Source organism: Ceratotherium simum, chromosome 9 (assembly GCF_057802395.1).
Source record: "Ceratotherium simum simum isolate JZ-2026a chromosome 9, ASM5780239v1, whole genome shotgun sequence".
In the NCBI taxonomy this organism is placed as follows: domain Eukaryota; kingdom Metazoa; phylum Chordata; class Mammalia; order Perissodactyla; family Rhinocerotidae; genus Ceratotherium; species Ceratotherium simum.
The window spans coordinates 20,707,826-20,734,721 of NC_141908.1; the positions used below are offsets into that span (position 1 = coordinate 20,707,826).

Below are 26,896 nucleotides of genomic sequence, written 5' to 3' on the forward strand. Positions count from 1 at the left end.
GGAAAAAGCAAAACTATGGAGACAGAGAACAGATCAGTGGTTTCCAGGGATTGAGGATTGGGGGGAGGGGTTGACTCCAAAGGGGCAGCGCAAGGAGATTTTTGTGGTGATAGCACTGTTCTGTATCATGATTTTGGTATTGAATTCAAGGCTCTATGATTTTGCCAAAATGCATAGAACTGTACAACACAGAGTGAATTTTATTGCACATAAATTTAAAAGTTGAGGATGACGATAACTAATGAAAATAAAAACACATTGGCAACTTTTTTCGTGCAAGAACCTTACTGAAGTTCACATCCTTTGACTTTGTTTTTCCATTTCTAGAAATTTATTCTTAGGAAAGCAATCAATGATATGGTCAAGAATGTTCTTTGCAGTATTATTTTATTACAGAGAAATTGAAAACATCTTAATTGTACAATTATAATGAGGTAATTAAATATTACAATATATTTTTCATTTACAGGCATTAAAATTATGTTTCTGAAGGTTAATTACAGAGAGAAATTACCATTCTTTACTGATGTATTATCAGTTTACTCTATTGCCTTACCCAGTTTAACTTAAAAATATTGATTTTCAAATATTTAAAAACTTCTAGACAACTGGAAGTACTTTCTAGAGGTGAACTACATATTTAAGCTAGTCCAAATCATTTTCTAAATAGCTAGATATGTAGATAGATGAGTAGATAGATAGATGAAATGAGTAATATTATTTCTGCCTTTATAATCATTTCAGTTCCTCTTTTATTTTTCTAGCTAATATAAAATTGGGATGGAGAATAGAGATACTATCTTTGACTCAAATCATTTTTCTATTTGGAATGTCTTTTATCCCCATTTTCACTGATAATAAAAAGCCAGATTATATATAAATGGTGCTTGGCAATTTCCACAGTGTTATTTTACATTAGCCTCTTTGATCTGTCACCAGCCCCAAGAATATAATCAGGGAGGATAACAGTGGCCCTCCTCCCACTTATACAAGGCATCTGAAGCCTAAAACAGCTTAACAGTTTTCCAGGGTCACATTTTGGTAGATGTTAAAGGCAGGGCTCAAATCCAGACGTCACAACTCCTCATCAGATATTCTGTCCATTATAATGCACTATTTATTTACTCCAATATTTTCCCTTTTGAAGAAGCATGTCCTGCATTACAAAGATCATTTACTCCATTATTGTTATTCTGGATTCATCTTTTAAAAATTATACAGAGTCTCCCTATAAAATTCTCATGAGAAACTATTTCCACACTAAGCAGATGTCTTCAGATTGTATTGCGAGATCTATCAGTGTGCTTTTCTTCCAGTGTGCACTTCTGTGTCTTTTTGGAGAGGACCTCCGCTCCTGATTCCTGAGATATCCACTGTGTCCAAAAGAGCTGGGATTATTATACCTCGAAGGCAAACAGACAGAATGAGTCAGTGCCCAAAAAATGGAATCTTAAAGCTCACTTCAGAGACAATAATCCGGAAAACCAGACTTTCATCTGCAAGAGCCAGGCGTACGGGAGAAAAGTGTTTTGTAAATTCCAAATAGCTCCCCCCCAGGTATCAAGATGAGAGGCCAAAGGACTCAGAATACAGTTTTAGTGTAAGCTAGAATCCTATATTGGCGTGTTTCCTGGGTCAGAAAGGAGGAGCCTAGGGAGAATGTTGAGAAGAGGTACATGGATGAGGGTCCCTGGCCCCCTCTCATTCTGCAGATGAAATATTGGCCTGAGGAAATGAAAATTATGGACATTTCAGATAGGTTAAAGGGAAAGCAAAAGCGGAGGGGCCGGTGCCTCATTCCGCTGTTTGAGACTTTGGGAAGAGACTGTGTACACAGAGTTCCCTGCGCCTCAACATAAAGGCATGGGGCTGCAATAGTGAGACAGTGATGTGCTATGTTTAGTGACAGAATGGGCCTGAGCCAGCTGCTAACCACACTCCCAGCCTGGTCTCCTCGGGCCTGTTTATGACATGGGGGCCATCCCGAAATCCCTGTATGCCCCAGTGTGGGATGTGGAAGTGATGACTGTCCCAGGAAACTGGAACCAGCTTAAGGTCAGGTCTAGGAGAGTGTAAAGTATGTGGACTAGAAAATCAAAAGCTGTGACAGGGACCCTAGGAATTAGCAGTGGATGCAGGCGCACCTTCAAAGACTAGGTAATGATACAAAAAGGTGAAGTTAATGGAAATAGCTCAGTAGGGAACCAGCAAAATTCAAAGGAGAGTGTGCAACATTGGTACACATGTGTTCCTCCTACAATCAGCTGCCATCCAAAGAGAAAGGAAGAGAGGGGAGAAGGGAGAAACATTGAAAAACTGAACTGAGTTAACTTTGAAAAGATTTAGTTATATCATGAGATGCTAAGTTATTTTAAATGGATGTATTCACATTTCCCTCCTCCTTCCCCAACACCTCCCTGCCTCCAACTACCAACCAGAAATTGGGTCTTGTAAGCAAATTACTGTCCTTTTTAGAAAAACAAAATAGTTATTTTCCAAGGTCACATTTTGGTAGGTGTCAAAAACAGAGCTATACAAACGGTTATTTTTTTCCATATCTAAGTCCTAATGAGTAATTTTCAGTCCTTTTACACACACATAAAGTAGTGATTGTTTCCGCCTGAAATGTGATATTTCAGCACTGACATTTTTTTAAATTTTACGTGGGTTTTTTTGAGCAATTGTAGTTTGCTCTTAAATCGTATAGCGTTTCTTCTCATTTGCATCTTCTCTTACCCTAACGCTTTGTGCAGTATTCATGAGCTAAAGGTGTTGTAATACTGTACACTTGACTGACTCTCCACTAGATCAGTCCTTGTGTAACCAGCTGCATAAATTGTCCTGACAGTGAGTAGAAGATATGAGTGTCAATAGAGGATCATGTTTAAGAAATGGGCTCTGGAGCTAGGATGCCCAGGTCCAAATTCAAGCTCCACCATTTTACTGTGTTTGTCCTTGGGCAAGTTATTTAACTTATCCAAGACTCAACTTGCTCATCTATATAATGAGCATAATGATAGTTCTTACCTCATAGTATTGTTGTACCATTTAAATGAGTTGACATATGTAATTCATTTGGAGTGATAACTGACATATATACTACATACAGTGTGTGTGTTTACTATTATTAATGCTTTGAGGATTAAATGAGTTAATAATTACATGTAAAGTGTAACATCGTGCTGGGTACATTCTAAGTGGTCAAAGTGTTAGCTGCAATTATTACATTATTGTATGTTGAGGAACTTGATATAGCTGCTCAGTTAGACAGACTTCTGGACAAACAGCTCACCTGCCATATATGTGTAATTTCAGTGAACTCCCTGGCTTTTGTAAACTTGTTTACCTTGGAAATATTGTTTTCTTATTTTTAGCTGTTATTATTTATTTCCTAAAGTATTTTCTTTTTAGCATTTCTTTTGAGTTTTCCCTATGTTCATTTTAGCCTTTGCTCTTATGTTGTCTTTTTTTTTCTTTAATCAGCTATTAGAGTATTATTGTTTTTCACTTTGTGAGCATCCTTATATCACTATTATATCTTTTGCTTGTTTTTGTGTCATTTATCTAATCATACATTGTACTGTTTTTGCTGAATGTCCCTACTTTCCTCTTCCTATTTGGTCTTGTGTTCTATCTTATTCTTCCATCTCTCTATTCTGAACTGTTTTTCGTCTGCTTATCTTTTCTATTTTTGAAAAGTGTTGCCCTACTCTCCCCCATCTGATGATGCAGTTCCCAGATAATCAAGGTTACCTCTCCTATGGGCTTACTCTTTCCAATACCAAATTTACTGACAGACTGACAATGAATTGTGTATAAACCCTTCTTTATGGCATCAGCTAAAAGTAATGTAATGAGAAGGACATACGTGAGATATGAACCAGGAAGCAATACAGCATAACAGATAAGAATGTAGCTTGAAATGTCTAACAGATCTCTTTTCCAGTTCCAACTCAGACACTTACTACTATATGATGTTGAGCAAGTTTTGTAACCTCTCTGGGCCTCAAGTGTAACAATAGTACCTAACTAATGATGTTAATATGAATATTCAGTAAACCACTACATGTAATGTGGTTAGCGCAGAGTATAGCCCACTCTATGCTTTCCCAAATATCAGAGGCTGTTGTTATTTTATTGCAGTTGTTGTTGTTTTTGTTGTTATTAATATGATAATACTTAACATCATGTTTCTTTGTCTTCCTATATGTGTAAACTAGACAGGGAAATAAGCTTCAAATTGTGAAATTAACAAGCAGAAACATCAGTTGCATTGCTGGCATTGCATTGTTGACATAGCTTCTGTTTAGCCCTTAGTTCTTATTTCATATTTTATTGGTTTGAAATATAAACATTTCCTTAGCTGATTAGGGTCTCAGTCCAGAGGTGGCCAGGGGATACTTGCCTTTGAGAAGGTAACATTTAAATTTAAAAAATGGAATTAAATGCATATGAATTCCAGTAAATTTGCCATATACTGTCAGTTGACATCTTACTCAGCTGTTGGTAAGCATTTAATCAACGTTTATTGGCATTCTCCTCTGAGATTTAAATAAGACATAAAATTTTATGACATGTAGAATATTTTTGATTACTGTTTCATTATTTTCCATAGATAGTATAATAGTATACAAGAGGAAATATCAATAAAGTACCCAGAGTGCATTATTTTTGGAACAGTAAGGTAGTGTGAAGTTTGTATAATGACAAAATGCTGGTTAACTTTTCAGACTGTAGATTTGTGGATATCTGGGTTTCTCTTTCTTTTTCTATTTTATCTATATCTTTTCTCTCTTTGGACACTTATAGTATAGGTCCAAAAACTAAGAATTATAGTTGTTTGTTCTATTGCTATAAAAGATAGATGGTAGTTCATAATATTAAATTCTAGTTCCTTAAAGGTAACAAAACAAAGAGTTCCGCAAGATGTAGTGTATAGCATAGATATGGTTTAAACATTAGTTTGATGTAGAAAGCCCAAACTCTGATAGCTATATTAGTGTTAAATTTATGTGGTTGCTTGACCAGTAGCCATGGAGAGTCTGCCATGAGCTATTTATACTTGAAGTACTATATACATTTGAACTAGAAAAAGAAACATTTTTAGAAATTCTTGAGTATATTCATATGTTCAAGAATCTTTCATCTAAGTATTTTTGCTTTTAGCAGGGAATAGGCAAGCATGAGAACAGTAGTGTGAACTATTGCCAAGACCTAGTCATCTGGCCACTATGCCACAGTCCCCAGAATCACAAATGAACAAAACTGAGTGATGAATATGACCCCAGAATTCCACTCCTAGGTATATACCAAAAAAGAAGTGAAAACAGGTACTCAAGCAAGTACATGTATAAGCATGTTCGTAGCAGCACTATTCACAATAGCTAAATGGTGTACATCAATGGATGAATGAACAAACAAGTTGTGGTATATACATATAATGGAATATTATTCTGTCATAAAATGGAATAAAGTAGTGATATATACTACAACATGGATAGGTCTCCAAAATATTTAGCTAAGTGAAAGAAGCCAGACACAGAAGATCACATATTGTATGATTCCATTGGTATGAAGTATTCAGAATAGATAAATCCATAGAGACACAACATAAATTGGTGGCCAGGGTCTGAGGGGACAAAGTAATGAGGAGGAACTGCTTGATAGGTAATGAGTTTTACTTTGGAGTAATGAAAATATTTTGAAGCTAGATAGAAATGGTGGTTGCACAACATTGTGATTTACTAAATTCCACTGAAGTATTTACTCTAAAAGGGTTAATTTATGTAATGTGGATTTCACCATATTAAATTATTTAAAAGAGGGACTGGCCCCATGGCTTAGCAGTTAAGTGCGCGCGCTCCACTGCTGGCGGCCCGGGTTCGGATCCCGGGCGTGCACTGACGCACCGCTTGTCAGGCCATGCTGAGGCTGCGTCACACATACAGCAACTGGAAGGACGTGCAGCTATGACATACAACTATCTACTGGGGCTTTGGGGGGTAAATAAATAAATAAATAAATAAATAAATAAATAAATAATTTAAAAAAATTATTTAAAAGATACTGAGTGACAATGTTGAAGCAGCACCATATACCATATTCTCAGAATCACAACTGATATAAGTAGGTCTATTCCATGAGGAGAGAATGCGGAGTTTGTCCTTATTGATCCCAGGGAGCCTGATGAAGACTAGGAGTAATTTTATAGAGTCTTCTTGAAAGATGAATTCAATTTCCCTCTTAAATATATACTATTTTATTATGACATTTAGATTATAAGAGCTTGTGAAAATCACTTTTAATGGCTAAGTTTCTGTCCCATGTGCTGCTTTATTTTCCATGCTTGCCTGAGATTTCAGTTGGTCTCATTGATCCATCCAAGAAAATGAAAACAGGAAAGTCTAAATGATCATCTTTTGAGATGGGTTCTCTCTGTGCAATGGGAAGATAATTATACCAATGTAGATGGGCAGATGAGGTTATTCAGGCTCAAGTGCTTTATTTTTGGCTCTTAAATGGTTTAGATTAGCCAACCATATCAATAAAATGGCCTGGATAATTATAAATTGTCTTTATATTTTATGTGAACCAGCCTGTGAAGCTATTGGTAGTTATTTGTACACACATATAAATGGTAAAGCAAGTGCTTTCCATGGCTGTGACATAAATACCTAGGTTTTTCAGATAAAGAAGGCCATTAAGTTTTTGTGGTGTATATCTTTGCAGACATTTTTTAAGGTTTCTATATGTTGTCCTCTATATATTAGACACCTTGTTATGTGTATTGCATAAATGATTTCTAATCCTCAGAATATCCCTGAAAGGTAAATGTGATTGTTTCATTATTGCAGGTGAGATAACTGAGGTTTAAAGAAGTCAAGTGATAGAAGGATAAGTGGTGCTAGGATTCACCTTCAGAGACAACTGTGTCTGGCGAGGATATCCTGTGACTGGGATCCCATTGTGCAGCTTTTCTTTTGCAAGACTTCTTATAAAAGAGCTCATGTGCAAATTGCAAAGCCTGCTTATGACTACTGGTTTGGCTTCCCTAAAGAAAGTCTCATCTGTTTGCTCACATTTCTGAATTGGTGTGTATAGACAAGCTATCAAAATGTTGGAGTATTGACATTTAACTGCACTGAGGAAATGGGTATATCAGTTTATATGAAAGCTTAGATTTTAAAAAGCATTTGAGCCCCTGAAGTGAATGCTAAGGGTGATGAATGATGACTGGGGAGGATGTTAAATTCAGGTCATGAGAAACATGAGTAATTGGGAATTTAAGGAAGGCAGAAATATAACAAAACTTGTGTGTCAGTCTAAGTCATTCAGAATTTGTTGTCAAATAACTCTTCCAACATGGATTGTCTCTTCTTCTCGTGCAGCTTCAGCATTAACTGTCTTCCAAATACCTTGTATTTTCCTACCACTATACTTTTTTTTTAAATTGAGGCGGTATTGGTTTATAACGTTATATGAACTTCAGATGTCACCACTATACCTTTGTTGACACTTCCACTGCCTAAAATACCCCCTCCCTCATTGCCACCAGTTCTCCACCTTTCTCTTTCTCCTTGTTGAAAACCTTCTGCTTTCACACTGGTCCGCCAGAGATCCCTCTCTTCCCTGAAACACTACAGTGTTTTCTATTTGAAACACACATTTATAACTTGGCATTTACTTTTGGACCAAGTTTTATTTTTATACATTTATATCTCATAGCTGTTATTAATCCTGAGCTCTAGGGAAGTAAATAATAGTATCTTCACCTATTTGTATCCCATCATATGCCTTGGACATAGTACATGCTTTTCGAATAGTAGTTGATAATTTTATAACTCTCCAAGGCAGGGTTTTCTAAAAACATATTCACAAAAAAACCATTTCTGGGAGAGATTCTCCTCCGAAAAGAATGGTTGTTGGTCAAATAAGGCTGAAAACACTATATACATTTCCGCCCTAGGAAATTTGCACTGTACCTTGGCATTTTCAACACTCTGCGAAGTTCTTCAGTAGTGACACCAATTTTACTATTTTACCCCAGTAGTTCTCAGCTTTCCCCCCACTTTTTTTTAATATGAACCCTACTAATATTTTATTCCTCAAAATGTCTTTTGCAGGACACTGCTTTGAAGTGTTTTGCATAAAAATTATGCTAATAATATTTGGAGATGTGGAAATTGAATTTTGATTAGATGTAGGTTGAGCATTTTGTTTGGCTTGCCTGCTTCTGTACTTCGGAAAGCACTACCCCTTAGCATTATTGGTGTGTGTGTGTGAGAGAGTGTGTGTATGTGTGTGTGTCTGTGTGTGTGTGTGTGTGTGTACCATACAGTGTAGACTCAATCTGAAAATAGATTGAGACTGAAAAGAGAAAGAATGATTAGGACTGGTCTTCCAGCTTGATTATCTGCTAGAATCTCTATTACTTCTCATAATATGCTTGAAAAGTTTTATTTGTACCTCAAGGGCAATGAGCCTGGCCTCATTTACAAATATGAATTCAGATATCAGCAGTGCACTCTCTTCTCCTCGAGGCAGTCTTGCTCACTGTCGGCTTGTTTTATTTACTTCCTCAGAAAAGGGATATCCATCTCCTTGGAATTAGACACAGCCTGGTTAATGGGAAAAGCAGAAGTTTTGGAGTCAGAAAGTTTTAATTTGATTCCCAACTCAGGCCTGTGTGACCCTGAGCAAGTTTTCCTTCTGGAGCCGCTGACTCCTCATCTATAAAATGAGACGGGTTACACCTGCCCCTAAGAGCTTCTTATGAGGACAGTGCCTGTCACGAAGGAGATGCCATAAATAAATATTAGTCCGCTTTGCAGTTGTTTTTTGTGTCAGAAAGATTATGACAAGTGAATCCCACATGCATTAAGTCACACAGACAAAGCCGCCTCTTTCCTATAGTTGCTATTCCGCATTTCATGCTGTTACTTCAAACTATAAATGGTATCACTGTTCTTCATGTCTTCTGTTTTTATGAGGTGACTGTGAAGGGGGGCAATAGTAAGAGTTGAACTATGATCTATAAAGAGGAATATTTGCATTCTAAGAATAGTGAATAAATAAACTAAAAGAGAGATTTTAAAAATCACTGTAATCATTTGAGATACAGAAAAGTAACTTAGAAATGATTCCTTTAGTCTTAATATCTGTTCAATGGAAAACACCATCCCCTATATGTGTGTGTGTGTATATATATATATATATATATATATTTTTTCCCCTTTTTGAGGAAAATCAGCCCTGAGCTAACATCTGCCAATCCTCCTCTTTTTGCTGAGGAAGACTGGCTCTGGGCTAACATCCGTGCCCATCTTCCTCCACTTTATATGGGATGCTGCCACAGCATGGCTTGACAAGCAGTGCGTCAGTGCGTGCCCAGGATCAGAACCCTGGGCCGCTGCAGCGGAGCGCACGCACTAAACCGCTAGGCCACCGGGCCATCCCCATATATTTTTTTATTTTTTGGTTTGAGTAATTCATCAGATCATTCGAAGGGGGAATAGTAATTGAATTAGGGAAATTTTGGACTCGCTTTCAACTTTTGTCTCAAGATTATATAATTTTAGCCACAGGTCCATTTCCATTGTTGTTTTGGATTTTTTTTACTACTAAGCACAAACAGAACAAAAGAATCATCATGTGATCATCTTGCTTAAGGATATATATTTAGAGATGAAAGCACTCAACAGAAAATTAGAATGAGAAAAATCTTCATAGGGTAGAATAGAATGCTCAGCATAAATTGTGGTTTGCAGACCAACAGACTCCTTCTGGCCCTCGTTTTGCAGAAAAGCATGTACTTGTTACATATGATTGTCAATAACATGTCAATCATGTCTATCTCCAGCCATCCATGGCTAAATTGTTCCTGGAAGAAGCCTACTTTGTCCCTGTGAAGGATGACAAATGGGAGTTTTGTTGTGGTATCTATCTTTCTAAATGCCAAATGATCTCCTGGCAGTTTGTCTGGACATAAATATTATGAATGGCTGAGGAAACCATCATTTTTTGATGTTATTGGTTTAGATACCAGGTGAAGTCTTCTAAGATAAACTGAAGTAATAGAGGAAACAGTAAACCTAAATGTTCCTTGGATTGGCCTTGATTGTGCATTAATCAGCATCTGTCTTGATCTGGTTGGTTACAGGAGAAGATGTATCAGGAAGTCTCTGCCCAGCATCTCCTCCTCCTGAATGGATGGCTTGTGAAATTCCCTGCCGAATGGATTGTGTGCTGAGCGAGTGGACACAGTGGTCATCCTGCTCCCAGTCTTGTTCAAATAAAAACTCAGATGGAAAACAGACCAGGTCGAGGACTATCCTAGCATTGGCTGGAGATGGTGAGTAATAGTAAAGGTTTCAACAATGGAGTCAATTGCCCAATTATTATTTTTTTTCCAGTAGGATATTGAGATGGTCATATTGCGGAAGTAGCCACACATAGGTGATATTTCTATTCCCTGAGTCCAAATTAATAGTTTCATTTCCATGCATACCTTTTCTCCTTAATCCTCTAGTGTATCTATGCTGGGTCCCCATATTTACAGGAGTTGTTTTAGCTCATACCTATATACAGGCCATGGCAATCAGATGGATGTCATTTTTGATTATACTTTTTTAGGGAAGAAAACGAAGTTTGGTTGACACATATCCAGCTTCAGATAGCTCATCCAGGTAGGAACATAATTGGAATATGTCTGGTAAAAAGAGCTCCAGATGAGGAATCAAGAGATATGGCTTCTTGACTGGGAACTGCCACTAACATCGGCAAGCTACCTGATCCATGTACCCTGATTTCCTGTTCTGTCATGCTGGCACATGTGAGAGGGAAAAAGACGAAGCCTGTGCAAATGGCTTTGAAGAAGCTAAAATGTGCTATGTAAATGGGTGACATCAGAACAAATTAGAGGAGCAGCTGTTCCTATCATTTATAGTAACGGTCTCTGTCCCCAGACACACGCGGCATTTCTTTCAGGCTTTCTCTTGGCTTCATCTGCCTATGGCTCAGTCAGAACAGCGGGGTAGTGTGGCCACTGGCTGTGAGGAACTCCTCTTAAACAAGCTTCTGTTCTGTGATCCTGAGAAATGGGGTCAGGGTCAAGATGAACAAAGATTTTCATATTCTTAAAGTGCCGTTGCTTCCCCCTCTTGTCTTTTAGATTTCTGGAAGGAGAAAAAAGTCAGTGGTATTTAATGGGGGGAAAAATAGCAAGAATAACAAAACCAAGGTCACAAATCTCCTTGAGCATTTGGCCCACTGAATAAAACATTATAGTGTGGAAGAATAGGAAAAAAAATCAATACTTTAGATAAATACCTATTTTTACATGGGTATAAAAATGTGAAAGAAAAGACAGTAATGAAATTTGATTGTCTGACTCACCCAAGAGTGTAAGGATACACATCTGTCTGGTCTCCCTGCTAGTGGATAACACCTTGTCAGATATTATTTCAGAGTTTAAGGATGGGCTCTCTCCTGTCAAACTGTAAGAGATACCTTTGGATTTCTCAGATTGCAGTAAAATGCACTGTTTGATGGAGGATGGTTGTCTTAAAATGGTTCTCTGAAAAAAATAATGCTTTCTTAGGAAAGAGAGACCAAGTATAGGTAATATGTTTGTATGTGTGTTCGACCTAATATCACTTCAAGGTCCTGGGCTATTATGTCTGGCTAATTTATATAAACATAGTAATATTAAAATAAAAGCAGATTCCTTTGGACTTTAGCTCAGAGATACACGCACCAGAGGTGGGCAGTAGAATCAATCAATTTTTTAATCTAATTTATGTATACCACTGCCTGTTACTTAGGAGAGAAGAGTACACTATATTGTCCTCAGGTTGTTACTTAGAACAAAAGAATTATGTCCTTAGAGTGGGAAAAAGGGTGTGTGGCTCAGGCTTTGGAATTCTCTGTCAAAAAGACCATCTTTCTACACCATTAAAACAGCAAAAACAACAAAAATAAGAATGATGATAGCAACAACATAATAATAACAGCAGCAGCAACCATTTTTTTTTTTTTTTTTGTGAGGGAGATTGGCCATGAGCTAACGTCTGTTGCCAGTCTTCCTCTTTTTGCTGAGGAAGGTTGGCCCTGGGCTAACATCCGTGCCCATCTTCCTCCACTTTGTATATAGGACGCCGCCACAGCATGGCTTGATGAGCAGTTCGTAGGTCCTCGCTCAGGATCCGAAACCGTGAACCCCAGGCTGTAGAAGCGGAGTGTGCAAACTTAACCACTATGCCACCAGGCCAGCCCCAACCATGTATTCTTCTTGATTTTGATTTTTGCAGGTGGAAAGCCATGCCCGCCTAGTCAGGCCCTCCAAGAATATCGTTCATGCAATGACCATTCTTGTATGCAGCTTTACTGGGAGACATCGCCTTGGGGCCCCTGTTCTGAAGACACATTGTTAACTGCCCTTAATGAAACCATTGGCTGGAATGGAGAAGCTACTTGTGGTGTGGGCATTCAGACACGGAGGGTCTTCTGTGTCAAGACTCATGTGGGACAAGTGATGACCAAAAGGTATTATCAATAATCTGTTGCAAGTGCATGTGATTACTGCATAGTTGAGCATGTTTAGTCAAAAGCATTTATCAAGCAATGAATATGCCTCAGTCTGTGCTAGAGTAAAAGTTTTTTTGTTTTGTTTTGTTTGACTCTTAAAGACTAAAAAATGTGCCTCAAACAAAGGTAAACACAGTTCCAATATGGATGGTTAGTAAAGTTATAATATGTGCCTTAGTTAATGGATAAAAGTATATAGTGCCCACAAATGTTGAATCAGTTTGAATAATCAAACAAATTTTCTAGAGCTGATCTCAGTATTTTGGGCTCTTTTTCAATCACATACAGACTAGGTCAACATGAAGGTTAAGTTCTGCACTTTGAAAGGATAGGGTTATGTTACACTCTTCTTTAGTTCCCCTTGATCTTTTCTGCAGTGAGCAATAAATCTATACAGCCATTTTGAATAGACTATTTCATGCCTTCAAGTAGGTTACAATCTCGTGCATGTTATACTCTGCACATGGAGATGTAAATTAAAAAAACAAACAAACAAAAAACAGTAGGAGAATTTGGACATGGGGACTAGGGTGTAGATATACAAAAGAGTCAGAAACAATTGCAAATAATGGAGGAAAAAAAGTAATTGACCAGAGAACTCAGCTGTGGGAATTTAATCTCTAGACCACATCTCTAGATGTGACTCTTCCTCAAGTCTATGTGGGAAAGCTTGTGGAGAAGAAAATGTAAGGGACCTATGCAGTGTATGGAGACTGAGTAACTGTCTCATCCATAGAGATTTCTCAGTGGCCATGTTTAAACTAGTCTCCTTCTTGTGGTAAAAGACCCCACCGCAGTCAGAGAGGTGGTGGGTCCCTTGGATGGGCTGGTGTAAGCTTTTGTCTAGTGTCACAAACTAGGAAACTTAGAGCTCTTCCCCAAGAATTTCAAGTTGGGAAAATGAAATGCTCTCTTTTTTCTGTCCGTGATGCTCTAAGTATATGAATTGAGAGTTGCCACCACCATGGTCAGGCCTGGTGAAAAAAACAGGAAAAGAGAGTAAAACTGATGCTCAGAAAGAAGTATAAACTTAAGTAGAACAAATCCTGGCAGCATCAAGCCCTGGTCCCATCCCCCTTAAGTACACCCTTGCCCTTCCTGGAAATATAGGCGAATACATTTGCTCTTCTGCATAATTCAGTCATATTTGTGTTGCTGGCATGGGCAACTCAAACGTCTGATTAATTTCATCTTGGGGCACCATGATGACAGTCTCTGGGCCTTATCCACACTGCCGTAGAAACCACTTTAGCTATGTACACGGAACGTCACAGAAGCTCAGTTAAGGGAAATGAACTGCTGATGGCAGAAATAGTGCAGACCGGCCAGATGCTGCTGGTGTTGGAGCATCTGATGTGCAGATGGTTCTGCAAATGCAAGCGAAGATAACTTTGACGTGAAATGAAGCACGGTTAGGGAGACTTCATCTTTCTCTCCTCCTAAATGTGGCTTCCAAAGGGCTGGGGTTGGATGTTCTACATTGATGCAACCCCAGACTTTAGCACAGTGTCTGGCATATAGTTAGTGTTTCACAAACATTATTAGAATTCATGGATGAACTAGACCTGTGTGTAGGAAAGTGACAGGGTTTGACAAGGATTGGATATGAATTGCAGAAGATTGAGAGAACCTGATGTCTATCTTTTGTTCAAGAAAACGAATTTTATCTACCCTGATAAATTTTGGCAAAGGTGATGGCCATGAAGGGTAATGAACAGATCGTACATATGACCTTCTGCTCTTACTAACTCATAAATGTTATTTCTGGTTTAGCTTCCAATTCTACTTTGCTTGTGATGTTTTTTGGAATATCAACTTATGTCAGTTGTGTTTTTCAACTTGCCTGGTATCCGTAGCACCACGTAGACTGATTGAATCAATGGGAGTTATAGCCAAACAAGGACGATAATGCTTGCGTATCATCTGGGTCAGGTGATAATCCAATTCATCAGGTTATAGTAAAATCCTAAAAAGGTAATAAAGGTATTATGCAGACATGAAACTCCTTTTATCTTCAGAAGGATTGCAGCCTTGATAATGTTCATTTTTATGATGTACATTTTCAACTGCTTAGACAAAGATGCATGAAATATTAGCTTGAATATACAAATAAAAGTAAATATGGCTTATGTATAGTAGTAAACCCTATATAAAATGCAGCAAACCATTATTCATTATAGTGATGAGAAAATTTAGCATGGCTGAAGTGTGATCTTCTCCCATCCACAAAACTTTTCACCTCCAATCCACGACAGGAAAAATCCACTTGATATGAATGCAGTTTGTTTATTTCTTAGCAAAGGGGCATTAGAATTGAGACTGATACCTACCGAATAAATTATCATCACATTTTAAAGGGCTATTTGGACATGAAAAGTTGGATTATATGTTCAGATAACCCTCTATTTCCTCTTCTACCCCCATAATTACTTTGAATGACAGTTTTTTATAAAAGTCTGAGCACATCTGCTTACTCAAATGTTAACTTAATGATATTTTGTGACCAGAAAAATCATAAGACCAAAAGTTTGTAGTTTATAGCATTATTCACAAATGAATATGCATTTGTTTGAAAATTTACATGAGACTAAAAGATTACTATTACAATGAATAACCTCCAGTTTTGCTCAGTTTGCCACCACAGAAAAATGAATTGCACAGATGTTTTCCCTAACACACACACATGTATAAAGACATTGCTCATTACTTCTTACACTGTTAATGAGATTGGAGACTTAACAACCTAGTTTTAATTCTTACTGTATGCCTCTAAACAATCCTGCTGAATATGAGGAGCCTGCACTGACTTTAGTAAAGTTAATTAAAATTCTTGAGGTTAATGAGATTAATTGAGCTACGAAATTAATACCTGGTGTCCAGTGAAGCACATAGGGAGGTAGTGAGATTATCAGCAGTAGAAAGTATCCTTTGCTCTGCCCTTTCAAAAAATGAATACTTTTGTTCTTTTTTGTGTGAAAGCCATTGCGGTAGAAAAAGATCCCCTGCTACTTGTGAAATCCTTGGGGTGGGGGTCAGGGGATAGAAACAGGAAAGAAGAAGAAAATATCCTAAAGAAAGAGGGACCTTCAGGGTAGAGAGAAAGAAGCATGTCTCTGTAGAATGGGTGGGCTAACATAGTGTATTTTATCTCTAAACCCACTGCCCTGGGACCCACAGAGTTCCTTGCAAGTTCTTCCTTCTCTGGGTTGGCATTTTGGTTTCGTGTGATTGTATAGGTGAGAATGTTACCATTGTATGAGTAATAGAACCGATCATATCAGAAAATGAGAACTAGCTAGGACACAACTGAAACAAGTGAGAGCTTATTGGTATATTTCTGGGGTTTTGTTTGGTTTTGTTTCACTATTCAGTACTTTTTTTTTTTCAGTTGCAATGTACAAAAAATAATTTCAAAAAAGATTAAAAACACCCAACTCAAAGCCCTCCAAGAGTCCTGATAAGGCACTTTATGCCTTTAATGTGAAAACACCTGGCATTTTGTGCAATATAGGAATACAGAGCTCCATTTAAACATTTACTGTTAAAAAGTTAGCAGGATTTCTCCACACAGCTGAGTGAAACGGTGAGTCAGTCCGGAGGACTGCTCGAGGAGATGGAGCGCTCTGTGTCTGCATCTTGATGGTGGAGGCATAACTGAAGAAAGGCAGGTCTTTGTAGCTCAATTGGATGCATTTCAGCACAGTTCTTATAAGGAACCAAAGGCTACAGGGTAACAGAGACAATTATTAGAGAACATTCCAGTGTAAGTCCAGGAAAATTTATGTGTTGAAATGAAATACATTCATCCTTTTATCCAGAGAACAGCCAATCTAAGATCAGAGTGTTACAGGAAATTAGGAAGTATAAATTATGACATGCTTTATTTACTAACTAAAAGGTGAATCCCTATGTTTCCCTGGGTTTTAAGACTTCAATTTTGTTTTGGAAATGGCTGGATAAATTAGCCTAATATCCCCAGGGATTTATTTGTCTTCATGCTCCAATAGCATAGAATACTATTCAATCATTCACTTACTATTACTAAATATTTACACTGAGCTAAAATGTGACAGTTTTAGGATATGATATAAGATGGAATTCCACCATCAAGACTTTCAAAATTAGTGGATGTATTCTGCATGCATGTGTTCATGTGCATGCATGCACCTACCCACCCACACAACACAACAAAACAGCAGCACAAAAGATGTCAAAAGCGTTTTTTTGGTCAGTGGCAATACAATGATACGGAACAAATCTTATAGCTTTTAGAAATGCAGGGCACATAAGGTCGAAGAGAATATTTTTGAAAACTAAGGAAATTTTTGAAAATTGCAAATGTGATACTCCTTGAAGGGGTAGACAACATGTAAATAGTAGGGAAGAGGAAGTTGAACCTCTGTGAAAAAGGTCAACCTTTGGCAGAAGAAATGAACAAAAAGACAGTTTTACCGACAAGAGAACATTTGACTCCTAGGAGACCAGAAATCACATTCCAAGAGAGCCCTCAGGTCATGGCCTCTATAAAAGCAACATAACCTAAGCTTGACCTTTGCTGTTGACGAGGTGCTGTTGTTTCTCTCTTATGTACTTAAAGGAAGAACACAGAGAGAGAAAAGGGCCGTATTATGGAAAGCTGAAGTTAGGCCCAGTGAGTATTTATTGTGAGTGATGCTAATAAAGGGTAAACAAAGTAGACAATATCAGTTCTCTAAAAATGATTAACACCTACTCCTAACTGAAGGGAACAAAGTCCCTGCAGTATAAGCCACCCTCTCCAGAAAGCCTGAAGCCAACACCACACGTGTTTCTAAGCTATTTTGTTAATGCATGAGTGAGTGTGAATTGGCTGGGTCACTGTAGGCACCCCCAGCCCCACCGAGCACACAGAAATTGGTGTTACTCAGGTCGTACGTTCATTTCCAACGATATACCAGGGGAAGTCAGAGAGGAGTTAGAATAAATAGCACTACAGTTAAGGACTTAGGAATGATTTTAGTGTTTTTTACTATGTCTAGTAAAGTATGACATAAATTTTCCTTACCAGAGTAGCTTGTTTAAATAACACTATATCCTCATAAAGACACTCTTCTTTCTTTCTATTGTTATGTTTATTGAATTGATCACTTTGATAGTTTTTTTGTGTGTGTTAAGGACAATCAACAATAATGCCACTAATAATTAATGTATTGAGCAGTTCTTTTTCTGTGAGTATATACATTTTCCACTTTACTTTTATCAAAGTATTATATGCTCCATAGTGAAAGTAATAATACCGAAGGACTGATGATGGAAAACAATTCCCCCCAACAATTCCCCAACCGTCTCGTACTCCATTTAGAATCCCACATCCCAAAACAACCACTTTTTAACAGTTGCTGTGATTTTTTTTTTCTCCCTCTCTCTCTTTATTTTGACTGGGGGTAAGCCTTCACATGGTTCACAAATCATAACAGTATTCAAGGAGGTATATAATATACAACAATGAGAAGCCTTGTGCCCACTGCTGTTCCCATCCACCCCTTCTCTGCCTCTTGTCTTGCCACTGGCAACCACTCTATTAGTTTCTTATCTACCTCCATTGTGTCTTTATGTTAATACAAGCAAACACAAGTATATGTTCTTACTCCTCCTTTCTTTCTGATATTTACCTCCTAACTCTAAATGATACATGTTCCACGTACCATTTCTGTATCTCTGCGTTTATCAATTTTAAATGTCCATCCTTTGATTCCCTCTCATGAAAGCAATGAACCTTAGCTCATTTACACTAACACCACTCCCAACTCTCCCCATATTGTTGGTGTTCTGTTGGTTGGTTACATTAGTACTTTTGATTGATATTCTTAGAACTTTATTTCTCATTTCATTTACATTTAGATTGTCTTTCTGCCCACCTCTTTGTTGGATGAAGACATCTAAACCTCTACTCTCTCTCCTTCCCTTCCATCTCTCATCTTTTGCTCACTGCATTTTCACCTTATCATGGCAAGAATATCATGTACCTTCCATTCTACAGCTAAATTCCATCCCCCATGTTTTGCTTTGTGTTGCGCATAAAGTTTTAAAACTAAGATGTTGTCATTTTTATAATTATGTAAATTAGTTATGTCTGATGTCAGTCAGATTCTTCTCCCTTCTTAGATGACCTATTTTTCTTTCTCTTCTCCCTCAACCATAATGATCTCTTCTCTTCCTTTTTTTTGGTGTTAGAAATTTGGACAATCTCTGTGTTTGCATGTTGGTCATTTTGTATATACTTGGGATTTTCATCTGAATTCTCATCCTTTGGTCAGCTCTGTGTTTTTTTAATCCATTATTTCCTTGTTAGCTTTATCTCCTCCATTTTCTATTCTCTCCCACTAGAAGATCTATTAATTGTCTATTTGGACTTGCTAGACTGGTGTTTTTTCTATCGTAATTTTTCTCAAGTGCTCTGTCCCCATGTGGCTTTGGGTCCATTATTTATTATTTCAGTGCCTCAGTTTATCATCTGAAAATGAAGATTATAATGCCTCTCACTGTTTTCATTAGGAACAAATGAAAGACCGTAGCCAAAGCACTTAGCTCAGCACTGGCCGTCTAATACCAGAGCTCGTGCTGTTAAGCTTCATACACATTGCATTTCTGTGCTTTGTAAGAAACTTATGGAAAGAGAATTTAAAATGTAAATACTACATATTGTGAGTGCTTTCTTGTTTTTCTTCTTGGCGTATCACTGTTTTAGAAGATAATAAATGTGGATTTTAGCCCTCCCTATTCATAAAAACAAGCAAGCAAGCAAGAAAACAAACAAAAACTTGATTGCCATTTTCTGGAACTTTAGTTCTCAGAAGTGATTATGAATCCATTGACTATTTGTATTACATTCCTCCCGAGTATGAGTATTAATGATCACCAAAATAACAGAATTGAAGTGTTTCTCTTGTTAATGCTAGTAAGTATATTTGTTATTTGCAATCTGTCATATTTTGCTTACTCCAACTCATCAATTGACATGTTCTGATGAGACACCTGCCAATTATTTAAATATTCTAAAATTCTGTTAATTTTCAACAATGTGCAGTATATTTAAGTGGTCTTCAATGATTTTTATTTCCCAGTATATACATATATTGCATTGTATTTTCCTCTTCCTTTAGTAGGATATCCCAGATTTGGTATATTATCATGAATAAAACACTATTCAAGAAATATACCAGATATGTTCATTCTGAGAAAAATCAAATGTTTGAATTGATACCGATGAGGACACACTTTCTTGGCATTTGGTTCTCATTAGTTTCAGGGATTGTTCTTTTCCTGGTCTAGTGAAAAGTATTTTGGTCTCTGGATCCAGAGAGCTGAAGTCTGCTTCAGCTCTGCCTCTGGCTGTGAGCCCTTGGGCAAGTGGCTTCACTTCTCTGGGTCTTTCTTCCCTGTCAATAAAAGGAACAACAAGGCCACAATATTTTCTGTTCTGGAATCCTGTGGTTCTCTATTAAACCACTTACTTTCTCCAGGAGGCATTGATATGTTCTTTTTACTTTCACAGATGTCCAGATTCTACTCGGCCTGAAATGGTGCGCCCTTGTCTCCTCCCATGCAAAAAAGACTGTATTGTGACTGCTTTCAGTGAGTGGACACCCTGCCCAAGGTTGTGCCAACCAGGTAGGTGGATTCTGTTTTCTTAGTGCTTTCTTTCCTAACCACCTGATTATTTTCCTCACTGCTAAGTAAGTGAGAGATTGTGGAATGTGAGCACCCTTCTTTTCCATTTGCATGTCTCCCCAGAAACAAGGTTTCTAAAATTTGTAAATGCAGTCTTGGATTTCCAGATCCATCAAAACTTGACAGGGAAAACATATTCAGTTATTATATGTCATAATTTTACTGGTGTGCATTGCAGGAATACTCATCTTCTATTAACCCGGTTGTGGCATTTTGAACAGCTATTCACATGTCATTCCTTATAAAGCATCATCTCCTTCACAATTTCTTTGTGGCTTCTGTGTGCTTAGAGCCTGACTCCAGGCCTCTTTGTTAGAATATAGCGCCTTAAACATTATGCTTACATCACTGATAAATATACGCCTGTGGAAGAACAAAGGCAGATACATTAAAAAGTGTTGAACAGGTACAGAAATTGGCAATGTAAGATTTGTATTTCTTTACACTCAATAGTGATGCTTTATACACCTGGGTGTATTTTGAGGGCTGTGATCCAGGATATTTTAATACCTAAGTCCTAAAAAACACACAGGAACACTTTGGTAAAATGACCCTCTTTCTTAGAACAGGTCTTTTCCCCATGCTTATTGCAATCTCCTGATGAGTTAGTCCGTGTGGAGACACAAGTACTCCTAGTCTCAAAGTTCAATTTTGGCCTAAGACCTAGAGTTAATAACTTGGTCCCTTTCCCGCAGTCTCACACTCTACCCTCAGTCCTATAGACCTTACCATCGCTACAGTAAGAAAAGGCACATCCAAGAAAAGGAAGGATGGAAAGAATATTAACCCTAGTGCCCAGAGTAAATTGAGTCTCATCCACACATCCCTGGCCTTCTCTTGGTAGTCACATCCTCTCAAGCAGGGCATGGCTCTCACTCTATTGCTGCCCTAGCCTCCTGGAAGGAGGGAGAAGGAAGTATTCGGTTCTGCAAAGAGAGAACCTGTCACAGAGATTGAGAGCATTAACACGTGGAAAAATTCCTACCCTGTGCATCTAGGATATCCCAAATGCTCTTTGACTCACACATCTTCATGGGAGTGACATGACAATATGGCCAACATTGACATAGATCTGACTGCCACTTCAAACCACCTCTCAGTGATTGGCAAAGGAATAGTGACAGCTGTTGAAGATTATCGTCATGAGTGTCTTATATGGCAATGGTGGGGCACCTTCATAAAATTTTTGAAACTGTGCTATTTCATCTTCTTAATGATCTTTTATCTCAGAATTAATATAGTAGCATCCAATGAGCTTTGCTTCTGAACAAAATCAGAAATAAATGTATTGAATATGAAAGAGCTTTGAAAATACAGTGGAATATTTATCTTATCTTTCGAGGGATGGAAACAACAATCTCTTCCAGAAACTCTTTAAAACTCGTTTTCCTGAATGAAGATCCAAAGTAAGTGAACTGGATGAACAATGTTTGTTGAGTAGCCAGGGGAATGTAATTTTCAGACAGAGTGGGACAGAGAAGCTGTGATCTCTATTCTGAACCATCTGAAAGGCAGCATCTGGGAGGCTGACTTTTGGAATCTTTTTTTTTTGGTGAGGAAGATTAGCCCTGAGCTAACATCTGTTGCCAATCCCCCTCTTTTTGTTGAGGAAGATTGGCTCTGGGCTAACATTCGTGCCCATCTTCCTCTACTTTATATGTGGGATGCCTGCCACAGCATGGCCCGATAAGTGCCGCATAGGTCCACCCCCAGGATCTGAACCTGTGAACCCCGGGCCTCTGAAGCAGAGCACGCGAACTTAACCACTATGCCACTGGGCTGGCCCCTGAGTTTTGGAATTTTAATGGCGATGCACCACAAAAACATTCAAGCTCTTAAAGATAAATATTTGTAAAAATTCAAGAAGATAAAGTAATCTATGATGATGAAGTTTTATTGAGGTTCAGCTATTTCTTTAGCTTCTTCCTTGTGAGAGATTCATATAATTCCTCTGTTAAATAGTTATAAGAATGGAAAAGACTGAATTAAAAAGAGTACCCTACTGGCAGCCAGGCACTGGTGTTGGAGATGTTAAGATCCCCTGACACTTAGGGGGGCGTATTAGTTGTGTTGAGCCAGGGTGCCCTAGTGGCCAGAGATTACTTCAGCTACTGCTATTGCATGTATTCTACATTCAAGAAAATTCTCTCTGCTGGCTGCTTGAGAGTCTTCTCCTAGCGCTGGCGAAGAATGGAGGAATCATAAGGCGTGTGAAATAATTGCTCTTCCAGCAATTTTAAATTTTACTCCCATTTCCAGAAATTCAGTTAGTTATTTAAATGTTTGGCATTGTAATGAAAATAGTTCTAAGCCTCTGTGGTCTCTTTTTGCCTCCAATTTTTCAAGCCTAGATAATTCTTTTCACAGCCTGGCAGTCAGGGGACCTGGAGGAGCAAAGATTGAATTTTCAGGTTTCTTCCAGCTTTCCATTTCAGTCCTATTTACCCTCATGTTTAGTTTGTACCTTGGGACCCAAACATTATTAAATAATCATGAGTTAATTGGGGGGGGGGGTCTATGAGAGGGAGGAGATTATTGGACGAAATGGTAGCTCTGAACCTATGGTTCTCAAACTTTATTGCTTCTGAATCACCTGGAAGCAGTATTAAAATGCAGATTTTCAGCTCCATGGCTAGAAATTCTGATTCAATAACTATGGAATGTTTTTCCAAAACTTGAGTTGTAAGAAGCTGCCACTGAATGGTAATGTGCTCCTCCCTTTATGATAAGAAAAAGGACCGTAGATCCGTGAACAAACACTGCTTGAACTCTAGACATAAGGCCTATTTTTCTGCTTCTTGAATGCATCATGCTCTTCCCAGGTCAAGCATTATAGAGTGCGGTGGCTGAGAACATAGACACTGGAACCAGATGGCCAGGGTTGAATTCCAAAGACTGTGCTGTGATAATGGGAACATTACTTAATCTTGCTGTGCCTCAGTTTTCTCATCTGTGAAATACAGATGTTAATAATGTTAATAATGAAATAACATTAATAATCACACCTACATATAAGGGAAACACTTAGAGCACTGTCTTGCATGGAGTAGGTACTGGGCAAGCGTTTCTATCCTCATTCTGAGCCTTTCCTCCTGCTGTGTGAGGCTGGCACTGTGTTCAGCTGCCCTTCCTTCCTGGGTCCTCGACCTTTGCATCCGCAGGGACCTGCTGTGTAGTGGCCTTTCCCCTGGGAACATTATTCTCATCTCCTAGACTATGTGAGACCCTCCCCCATCCACCTCATGAGCTAGATCATCCCACAGCATCCTGCACATCCCCTTTATGACACTCTCATATTTATCTTTCCTAGTTAATGTTGCGTTTCCTAGATTGTAAATCCATGAATGCAGGGATCACTTCTGTCATCTTCACTGCTGGATCCTCTAAACCCAACATAGTGTGGGGCATAACTGTCCCTCAATAAATATTTTTTGAACGAACAGATGTCCTGTAAAGAGAGAGGAAGTTGTGGCTTTGAATTCAGGCAGTAGATTCTCTGTCCTTGAGAGTGTCCTTCAAAAGGTACTTTGGGAAACAGGGTTCTAAAGCAGTACTTCTCAAACTTAAAATGCTTATGCAAGTCCCCTGGGGATCTTATTAAAAGCCAGGCTATAATTCAGAAGACTCAGAGAGGGCCTGGAATTGCACCTTTCTACAAGCTCCCAGGTGATACCTGCATGTTGGTTACAAAGCTCCAGCCGGGGATGGGTTTCATTAGAAATCTTTGAGCAAGGCAATGACATGATCAAAGTTGTAAAGTGAGAAGTGTGGACTGGGGCAGACCAGGTGGGATGGGATTGAGGTGGAGAAAAGTGGTTTAGCCTAGCCTGAGAGATCAGGAGAAGGATGGGCCTGAGCAGGTGGCAACCTTGACTAACGAGGATGGAGGAACTCTTTTTTTGCAGCTGTGGTTTCAGGTTGGGTCATCAAAGTTGAGTTTCTGTTCATGATCCCCAAACTTGGCTGCACAAGGGAATCACCTGGAGATCTCTAAAATATACCAATGCTTGGGTCCTACACCAAGACATTATGATTTAATAGGTTTTTGATACGACCAGGGAATCACTGGGTTATGTGAATCCCAAACCAAATCCATTCCAAACCTCTCAGAAAGCCAAGATGGTTCAAGAGGGCGGAGTGTACCAGGAGTGATTTATGCCTAAGCAATGGGGGACTCGTATCAGGTTTTATTTGGTCCAGGCTGCGTTCATGAGCTAAATCCTTACAACTTAAAAGCATTCTCAAGCCATGAATGATCTCTGTCTAGTAACCAGCCATGCTTCCTGTCTTCTTGCTGCTCCTCATCTGAGTCTCTCCTTAAAGGATTAATGGTAGTCCCCCATTCTTCTAAGCAAACCAAACATTTATCAAGCTGTGGCCCTGTTTTCATCTCTCCAATTTTTAAGTCCCGGTAATAAATTAGCTAAATGATCAAGAACCATTCTTTGGAACTTTTCTTGCTGTTTTCTCTTATTCTTCCTTGAGCCTATAAAGCAGGTGCCTGCCTGAAGTATCCGATGTTGTATTGCTTAATAATAGCGGCAGTTTGTTTATTGTAGAGGTTCTCAGACCCATGGAGTTTTTTCAGTGCACAGATGTCAGAGACTCACTTCAGCCCACGTTAGTCAGAATCTCTTCATGTTGAAGGGATATTACAATATTAATAAGTGACTCCATAAGTGACTCTTATGAGTGGGCAGGGATGAGAAACACTCATTTAGTGCTTTATAATTTACAAGGTGTCTTCATAGACATTTTAACCATTTAACTGTAGGAGATCATTGGTAATTGTTTGCTTGGATAGTATTGGAAATTAGTTATCTTGGCCACTGCTCTCATAGCCATCACATCTAATGTTTTTAATTTAAAGTCACAAATCAGTACTGACTTTCCAAGATTTCTCTCAGACTATCTTTAAATTTTCAACATTTAATAATATGAATTTCAGACATATACATAAATTAATACAATGTTAATATAAAATATTAAAGATTAATAGAATGTACTCATGTAGCCATCACGAAGTAAAAATAATCGTCAACCTATGACCACTCTTGTTTTAGCTATACTACCATTATCCCCCTTCCACCGCCAATGGATTATTTTGAAATAATTCCTAGATGTGTATATCACTTCAATGGAAGGGAAAAATATGTAGGAGATCAAGTTATTAGACTGGAAGATAAAATGGGGCATATTCAAAATAGCTCTTCCTATAATTTTCTAGAAGCCGTGGAGCTAATGATTAATTATTTGTCAATCTCAATAATTAAAGGCTGAATGAGCTCCTTTAACTTTCATCTATAAGGGGCAAGCTGGAGAGCAGTGTCATGGTAACAGGAAGGCCACAGGCAAACTGCTGCTGGGAATTGGTAGCCGACTTCATTTAGTGGTATCCTTCGCTCCTGTGTCAATCCTCCTGGAGTTATGTCTTGAGTTTCCAGTATCAAAGATAGTCAGTAATGTTTTTAATGCCTATGTGGTGTAGTGTAGTGGTTCAGAGCATGGACTCTCAAGTTAGAGTTCCTTGGTTCAAATCCCGTCTTTGCCATACAAGTCACTTTAGACTCACTTTAAACTTGCTTTGTTTCAATTTTCTCCTTTCTAAAATGACATAATACTAGTACATACTTCATAGAGTGGTTACAGGGATTAAATGAGAATAGGACATGTGGAAGAATGACAGGTACATGGAAATTTAGTAGTAGTAGTAGTGATATGTAAGTTCCTTAAGATCAAGGAACTTGTCTTTTGTTATGCTGGTATCCTGCAGTATATAGTCCTTCATGTGCCTTTATTAGGGCCCTTGTTTTCATGTCTGTTTTTTTATTGGACCGATTACAAAATCTAGAAGGCAGAAGTCTTCTATTTCATTAATAAACTTCTAGTGCTTAGCACAATGTCTGGCATATGTTGGGCATTCAGTAATTGTTGTTGAATGAATGAATAAATGAACTCTATATCTTTCCCACAACCAGTTCTAATTCCTAAAGACTTTGCTTCCATTTAGGTGAAGCCACAACATTAATGGATTGTTTGGTGGATCCATGCCAATTGAGGGGAAAGATATTGGTCATTCAGAATGTCAGATAGGTAAAAACTTACCTATTCTGGACTTCAGAATTTCTCCTACTCAAAGGCATACTAGCACCACCCTCTCTGTTTGCTTACCCCTTTCAAGCACATATGGTTCTCTTCTTCTCCCCACAGATCCATCTGTACTTTCATCTACCTGGGAAGTGGTGGATGGAGTACTAATCTGCTCCCAACTAACGAGGAGTCTACTATGTTTGAGTAATCAAGATTTGGGGCCTGGAACACTGGTCCCCCAAATAGCATTGAAGGCAATATAATGCTCTAATGGCTTTTCTTGAGAAAGTGAGTTAACCTAAATTTCAGTTACCATCTCTATAAATTTTGGATGGTATCTATTCCCAAGTGTTCTTTGAAAAAAAAAATAAAATAAGATGTGTATCTTATGTATATGCCCCAAGCCCCAGCCCTGATACACAGAGTACAGGTGCCCTTGTTTTTACAAGCTCCATTGGCAGTGACATACCCCCGTTAGTCTATAATTTAAAGCCCATAGATCACTACATAG

The 26,896-nt window shown here is 38.3% G+C and overlaps 1 protein-coding gene across 1 annotated transcript in view; it reads left to right on the plus strand.

Moving 5' to 3' along the window:
• The window catches only part of THSD7B (thrombospondin type 1 domain containing 7B), an 808,984-nt gene that overhangs the window by 427,686 nt on the left and 354,402 nt on the right, over window positions 1-26,896 (plus strand). Inside the window, exons 8-10 of the mRNA XM_087435109.1 lie at window positions 10,160-10,351; window positions 12,309-12,543; window positions 20,120-20,235. Of these exons, the coding sequence (XP_087291235.1) occupies window positions 10,160-10,351; window positions 12,309-12,543; window positions 20,120-20,235 (543 nt within the window). The remainder of the gene's footprint in view (window positions 1-10,159; window positions 10,352-12,308; window positions 12,544-20,119; window positions 20,236-26,896) is intronic.